Genomic DNA, 8,351 nt, shown 5'->3' on the forward strand with positions numbered 1-8,351 from the left:
CAATGAGCTCCAACTCTTTCAGGTTGGAGGGTCTTCTTGCCATCACCCTGCTCTTTAGCTCCCTCCACAGATTCTCAATTGGATTCAAGTCTGGACTCTGGCTGGGCCACTCCAAAACGTTAATGTTGTCTGCTAACCATTTCTTCACCACTTTTGCTGTGTGTTTTGGGTAATTGTCATGCTGAAATGTCCACTGGTGCCCAAGGCCAAGTTTCTCTGCAGACTGCCTGATGTCGTTGAGAATCCTCATGTATTGCTCTTTTTTCATGGTGCCGTTTACTGTGATTAGGTTCCCTGGTCCATTGGCTGAAAAACACCCCCAAAGTATTAGGCTCCCACCACCATGTTTGACAGTGGGCATGGTGTTCTTTGGGTTGAAGGCTTCTCCTTTTTTACACCAAATGAAGGAAACATCATTGTGACCAAACAATAACATTTTTGTTTCATCTGACTAGAACACAGAAGACCAGAAGTCTTCTTCTTTGTCCAGATGAGCTTTTGCAAAGGCCAAGAGAGCTTTTGTGTGCCTTATCTGGAGAAGTGGCGTCCTCCTTGGTCTGCTTGTCTGCCTTAAGACATTGCCACCAGCAGAGCCCAGATTCACCAGGATGGCCTTGGTGGTGGTCCTTGGATTCTTTTTCACCTCTCTAACTATCCTCCTGGCCAACACAGGTGTCACTTTTGACTTCCGACCACGTCCTCTGAGATTTTCCACAGTGCGGAACATCTTGTATTTTTTGCTCAAATGTAAATAAAAGCTGAGAAATGTTTTTTTACAATGCCTCTTGTACATCATCTTATTATCTTTTGAGAGACACCTATGTCATTTCCCGTAAAAAAATTACTTGCTGGTTGACAGGGCCGGCTCCAGGTTCATGTGGGCCCTTGGGTGATAAATCCCAGTAGGCCCCCATGAGGCATTTTTTTACATTGACATGTCCCCCTGTGGCTCCCACACGGTATAATGACCCCCAGTGGCCCCTATACAGTATAATGACTACTAGTGGCCCTTCACACAGTATAATGAACCCCCAATTCCCCCCCCCCCTACTGTATAATGACCACCTGTGGCCCTGCATTCAGAATATTAACCCCCAGTCACCCCTATTCAGAATAATGACCCCCCCCCCCCCCCCCCCAGTAGCCCCCACACTGGGGGAATACTGAATGGAGGGGGTCTGGGGGTCATTATACTGAATGGAGGGTCATTGGGGATCATTATACTAAATGGGGGACACTGGGGGTCATTATACTATGTAAAGGGCCCTCACAGTATAATGACCCCACAGTGACCCTCCATTCAGAATAATGACCCCCAGTCGCCCCCACACTGGGGGTTATACTGTATGGAGGGGGCACGAGGGGTCATTATATTTATTAGGGGCTCTGGTGGTCATTATACTAAATGGAGGGTCAATGGGGATCATTATACTAAATGGGGGGCACTGGGAGTCATTATACTGTGTAAGGGGCCCTCACAGTGTGATGAATGACCCCCCCCCCCCCCCCCAGTGGCCCCCTCACATACCTATCATTGCAGGGGAGCTGGTGGTCCTGTCATTCACTAACCTCAGCTCCCTGCGCTCCTTCTCTCCTCCGGCCCGCTGCAGCAGTCAGTCAGGCCTGGAGGAGAGAAGGAGATGTGCAGTGATATAGCTAGAACTGACTGGGCCCCACAGCAAATTTTAGTACGCCCCCCTCCCCCCCATGTGTGTTCACATCACGTTTTTCCTATCGGTTTGATGTATACGAATGTGCAGCACTCCATGTTTTTGTATCCTGCAGAGTCAAGTAAAAAATGCATACGTTAACGTATATGTTTTTTCTACCATGGAACTGTATGGTGAACGGATGCCACTGTACGGCATCAGTCTGAGGCATCTGTTAATGTACGCATTTTTGGTATATATTAAATGGATGGCACAAATGGGATGTGAACCCAGCTCTAGTGTCAGAATAAGCACCAGTACACAGCGGAGCAGCGTGGCGGAGAGGGGAGGCCGCCATGTACTGACAGAGCGCTACCTGGTCCTGGTGGTCAGGGATTAGGACTGTGCTTCCCAAGGATCCTTTTCTACAGGGAAATACAGGGCACAGTATAATACACTAGAATCTATATAATATAAAGATATTAGCCCTACCCCCGAATAATAATACAATTAGGTGGTCATTTATTATATAGAAATACGTCTATATTAGGCGTATTTCTGACACAGATTGTGGCACAAAGGTCCTTAGCACCGCAATCTGTATCTTTTCCCGCTTATGCCAGGTCTAAAAAAAGTGATGTGGGCATGGAAGGGGATACAGTTATGGCCATGCAGTTATTGGATACCACCGCCATATAGTGATAACACCGCCATACAATGATAAAACCACCATACAGTGACCGGATAAAAGGGTATAAGAGGGCACAGTACAGGGAATGACTATGGGCACTGCACAGGGTGTGGTAAGAGGGCACAATGCAGGGTATAAAAGGGGTACAGTACAGGGTGGGGGGCACAGTCACATGACCCTGTGACGTTAGAAGGTCCTTATGGTGAATGCTGTTCAGATGCCACCATAATGAGAGGCAGAGGAGTGAGACAGGGGCCCTGGATGGACAGGAGGGGTGGACACAGCAAGTAGGTTGAAGGGGCTCTGAGGGGGATTCATACACTACAATACAAGTAGTGGCAGGAGGTCTGTGCAGGGCAACAATAGGAGATAGGAGGGTGAAACAGGAGCTCTGGATACATGAGGGAGGAAAGGAGACAGCAGGGGCCCCATGAGGATGAGATAGGACAGGATATGGCGGGGGGGCAGGTGTCATGGAGACCAACTGCTTAATGAAACAGTAACACAACTAAATAGAATGAAGCAGCAGCAGATCGAAGAGTCCCTTCCCCTTCTGTCCCACAGACAAGAGACAGTCACAGTGCAGACTCACTCACAGACTGTCGTCACACTTCTCTGCTCCAACCCTCGTTTCTCTCCTCAGGCAGCATGTGCCCTGTGTAGAGGGGGCGTGTCTGAGTCTCTGCAGCTCAGAGGGCCCACCAAAGGGGTACTGCGTAAGTGAAATGACAGCAGAGAGAGCTCCCATCTGTATTGATGGAAGTGCTCATAGCAGCATAGTGGGCTCCCCCAGGAGCATTGGGCCCCGGCACTTGCCCGGGGATGCCGGGTTATGACGCCGGCCCTGCTGGTTGAATAAAAGTAACTTTAAGTCAAAATTTGCCAGGGGTATGAATAATTATGGGCAGCACTGTACATCCCCGCAATATACCGTCTCCTGGATCTACATGTCTAATCCACTCCATCCAGTACATATAGATATGCAATAGCCAGAATACGGGTGTATGCTGACGCCAATTTAATGCAGTGGCAGGGTCAGGTGGATAATAATCTGTATTTGTCGTGACGCCAATTGCAGCGTGTGCAGGGTACTATCCCAGGGCCTTTCCAAGGAGTTATAACGCACGTCTCAGATTAGGAATGCCAGAGTGGTGTAATGGCCTATAATGTCTCTGTAGTATAGGGATAATTGTGTCAACTGTGTCTCCTACCTGGGTGCGGCTGGTCTCCTGGCTCACTTGCAATAAATTTTAGTGTAGTGATCAACTTGCAGGATGACAGGCCGAACTGGATGGACAAAGGTCTTTTTTCGGCCCTATGTACTATGTTACTATGTTACTATGATAGTAGGATTAATAGGGGAAATTTGCAGAATGAACGATATCCAGACTTTTAGATGAAGTTCAAATGTTTCTTTACTGAAGATAACTTTCATCCAAGCAGTATACAGCTTTGGTCTCTGGTCCCAGCAGGTTTTAGCAATGATTGGCAGGAATGAGTGCTTCTGCTTTAAATCTGGAGCTTGCAGGATAAGTCATCTGCTTGGTAGCTCTGTAACTGTGGCATGAATTAAGCTCCTGCACTTTTCTGTAATTTCTGCTGTATGGGGACAGACTAGCTGAGGAGGAATGGCTTCTCCTAGGTCTCTGGACCTATTTCTCAGATGGTTTCTCAGGGGATGCTTTCTTCCTGGAACTCTGGAGATTGTCTGTAGTTTTCTGCTTCTTCATTCAGCTGAGGCTGACGTTGTTCAGGCTGGGGTATATGATCAAGTTTCAGCTGAGACAAGATCCTTGCTGTCTTGCTTATGCAGGGGAACTCCTCACACACACACACACACACACACACACACACACACACACACACACACGCGCGCTACACTAACTCTAACTTCCTTCTCCACCCATGCTGCAGGATGTGGGAACAGACCACTTTGCTCACAGAGGGGGAGCCAAGCTGGAATAATCCATTCCAGCTTAAATACACTAAACTGAGACTAGTACCTTGCCAAGTGTTGCTGCCACCTGCTGGTGAACCTAGAAAATTACAAGAACAATGGAATTTAACATGGTTTTAGATGCACATTTGTGAAGACATAATATAAATTATATAAGATGACAATATACAGGCTCTTAACAGATAGTAGCAGGCTACAGGAGTGTAGTAACACAACTCTGGGGTGTTACAGATACTTATGCTACAAACCCATAAACAGGCGCAGGCAATAGAATACAAAGACCCACTTGTAAATGGAACTACAGGTTGCAAATATATGTGCAGTACCCCGGGGCAGGGGGTATCTGCAAATGGCTTGTCAATTAAATGCTATGTTTAATATATTTTTAATTATTGTAGTGCCTAGTATATTCCCAGCATAGGTCTTTTTCTGGTAGTGACAGAGTTAACTCTCACACAGCACTTTGCAGGAGGTTGCTAGGTGGTGGCTGGTTCCACGCATAGCTCGAGTGTTGTAGGAGAGGGAGATGGAAGAGTGGAGGACACATTAATGTGAGCCCCTCTCCTTGGGCCTTAGGATTTAGAGACTAAGTGTGCCCTCAGATTATGGTTCTCTGAAGCTCAGGCCTAGCTCTAAGGAGCTCATGCAACATAGATCTCTTCCTCAGCTAAGAACACACACTATTGACTAGCAAGGGGGGAGACCCATATCCATCTCCTGACAACCTAAAGGGGTTGAGTTAAGATGTTAACCCGAACATCCATACAATGCTGTTGGGTATACAAATTTAGCAAATCGGAACACTTAACAATTGAATGTTAAAAAAAATTCTTCTTTTGCAATGACCCTATTCTGGGGTACTACATCTACTATATCCAATTATCAGGTATTTTTTTATGCGATGATATCGCTGTCAGGCTGAGAATCATTCTCCTGTAACAGGTGGCATAAGAAAACTGGAGTAGGATTTCTAGATAAGTCTCTAGGCAATGCAGGCAGCATGTTGTAGACCAGGAGGAGCTGAGTAGATTAATTTATATCGTTTTGTGGGAAAGATTCAGTAAAAACATCTGTTTCTGACTTTATATATCTCTTTATAAATCTGTCTTTGACTTCCTCATTGATGTAGGAAGTGTTGACAGTGAGTGAGTGATGGCATTCTCTGTGTAAATGTGTATACATAGCTGTCAGTCACTGATATATCGCCTCCCCTGTGAACAACTAATTCAGAAAAAGCTCAGATTGAAATGTATAAATTCTGTAGGATAATCTGCTCCTTTCTTCTCCAAGGTGGCCAGATTACCTTTTAAAGGAAACATGAGTTTTGTCATAGTCATGCCTCTTCAGATGAACTGGAATCTCTCAAGATTGCTGGATAACCTGAATAGAACTGAACTTTATAACCGATTCCATAAGGAAAAACCAACAATCCTAAGAGTTCCCAAACTAAATCTGGATTTTAAACTGCAACTTAATAATGTCCTATCCAAACTTGGTAAGTTTAAGCTTTTATATGATCCTTGGCATGGCTAAATAAGTGTATTTTTGAATTTTTAGCTGAAATACTGCATGCTTTAGGGAATTTTTTTTTTTTTTTTTTCTTTTGTTGTTCACATAGGCTTCCAAAACACCTAGAAAAATAAATAAAGGATGTTTAGAAGCTATGAACACCTTCAATGGCTCACTTTGGGCTAAAATAACTTTATTTTTTTCAATTGTTCTTTATTAAAAGAAATGTTAATAGTTTTGTTCTACAGAATTTTCAGTATCATTTCTGTTTTACAATGAATCTGTCAGGGAGCTGTTCAGATGGCTTGATGTGTAGCCCCTTATCTCTGATCTCCTAATAGCTCATAAAACAGCCATTATAGCTAAATATAGCTTAAATGAATGTCTGAGCTGTCAGGAGTACAGAGATAAGGGCTATACATGGCCACCAGAACAGCCATATGGATTCAGTGTAAAACAGAAAGCTATACAAAAATGCTGCTGTCCAGTGTAATTTTCACCCCTTTTACTGTTTTTCACTCACTTAGGCCTCATTTACATTTTGTTTTTAATTGAAGTGTGCTGTCTGCATTTTCCACGGACAGTACACGTACACCTTTATTTTATTGTGTTTGTGGGTGACATGGGTCATTAAAAATCATGGAGACATGCACTACTTTGGTCTGGGATACGGACCTAACATGCCTATGGGTCAGTGAAAAATCATAGACAAAACGCAGATGGTATCAGTGTTTGGTCAATTTTTTTTTATTGACCACTGATGGCAGATGCTTTGGAAACTAACTTTCAACTGAGCAGTGTCGGTGGAATATGGCTAAACATATGGAGGACAAAAAAAATTGATACACGGACCTTCATAGAGCCTTCATGGACATCTTAACGGATGAAACATGGGCAAATTTTTTTCACGGACTTCAAATGGAGACGGAAATGTGTATGAGGCTTTATCTGGAGGACTTTTAACTTTATGTGGGTGGGCAGCAGCAAAGCATCTACTTCTCCCAGGGTGCAGTTGTAGAGTTTTGGTGAGACTATTCCAGTCATGGTATTTTTATTTCTGAATGTCCTTTTCATTGTGTTCTATTACAAATATTTTTTTTTATTTTTATTTTTAGGACTTGAACAGTTGTTTACTCATCCAAATTTGAAAGGAATTTCAGATGATCCATTATTTGTATCCAGTGTTGAACATCAGTCCACGTTGCAGCTGAATGAGGAGGGAGTTGAGGCTGCTGCTGTTACAGCCTCTGTTATGTCACGCTCATTGTTCACGTTTAGCATTAACCGCCCATTCTTGTATTTCTTGTTTGATGATATCACAGGCCTGCCTATTTTCTTGGGGTATGTTCGCAATCCTAAACCGGGGTCTCAAAAAAAGACAAAAGATCAATCAATTAACCTGGATTCTAGGCGCTTTACCAAGGGTTCCATACCCAAATAAGATGTGTTGACCTAAAGAAGAGGTAGCTCCTGAGTCCTTAGTGGGGCCATTTGGTATAACTTATGGAATCTGTTATGGAAAGACTAGTAGGTCTGAATTGACCATGTGTCTTTTCTGGCTCACATATGTCTTGCATACTTTCTCACATGCGCTTGAAAGCCATACAACTTAAAAATATGGGACTTTGATAAATCAGTCAACCTTTTTATAGATAAATATTCTATTTTGGAAATATTAGTCTCCGTGTTGTAAGGTCTGGGACACGACATCTCTTTGGGAATACCAATATTTATCCTTTATATGTGACCAACTTGTTTGTTACCTGATGAATAAATCTGTTGAAATACTGTGTTTCACTCATCTAGGCTTTGCTGTTTGTTCCGGTTATATAGTGGATGTTAAGTTTATTAATATTGAGCAAAGTGTGCCTCTCCATGAGGGTACTATATGGTGGCACGCCTTTGGCTTTGTGCTATTGTGGATATATGTTCCTCTAGAAGCAAGTGTTATCTGTCAACTGTCAGAATGCCATTTTTGTCACACACCCTTCCTACCTATAGTGTAACCATTGTACCTCCTCCAGTGGTTGCCACAAGCAAGTTGGGGCCAAGTGCAACCTGAGTTAAGAGGTGGATACGCATTGTCAGTTGTGTAGAGCAAAGTCAAATTTATTAAAGGGCTTGTACATGGTTAGACAAAACTGCAGACAGCTCTTGTTAATGTCCTATCCATTCACTGCTATGGGACTTCCATAAATGGTTCCCTGAGCATGCTCCATTTTTAGACATCCCATAGCAGTGAATTTTATAGTGCAAGCCGCACAAGCATGACCACCTCTCCATTTATTGGTGCAGAGCTGCCAGAAATAGCTGAGCCAATGCTTCGCTGTTTTCAGACTTCCCATAGAGGTGAATGTATGTTGGCTGTTCATGCTCAACTGCTCTCCCTTCAATTAAGAGGCCCTGTTTTGAAGATGGGAACTGGTCCCACCTTGGGATCCTGCTCTTATAACATTTATGGCATGTTCTGCTGATATGCCATAATTGTTGAGCTGGGACAACCCCATAACTGTAGCACCACTAACAACCTTTGGACCAGTGTGGC

At 43.8% G+C, this 8,351-nt stretch overlaps 1 protein-coding gene across 1 annotated transcript in view; it reads left to right on the plus strand.

The window, feature by feature from the left end:
• Positions 1 to 7,607, plus strand: part of SERPINF2 (serpin family F member 2) — a 28,900-nt gene extending 21,293 nt beyond the window's left edge. The window contains exons 7-8 of the mRNA XM_044283879.1: positions 5,588 to 5,792; positions 6,922 to 7,607. Coding sequence (XP_044139814.1) covers positions 5,588 to 5,792; positions 6,922 to 7,247 — 531 coding nt within the window. The 3' untranslated portion in view covers positions 7,248 to 7,607. The remainder of the gene's footprint in view (positions 1 to 5,587; positions 5,793 to 6,921) is intronic.
• Positions 7,608 to 8,351: the final 744 nt, after the last annotated feature.

The sequence above is a fragment of the Bufo gargarizans genome, chromosome 3 (genome assembly GCF_014858855.1).
Source record: "Bufo gargarizans isolate SCDJY-AF-19 chromosome 3, ASM1485885v1, whole genome shotgun sequence".
NCBI classification, from domain to species: domain Eukaryota; kingdom Metazoa; phylum Chordata; class Amphibia; order Anura; family Bufonidae; genus Bufo; species Bufo gargarizans.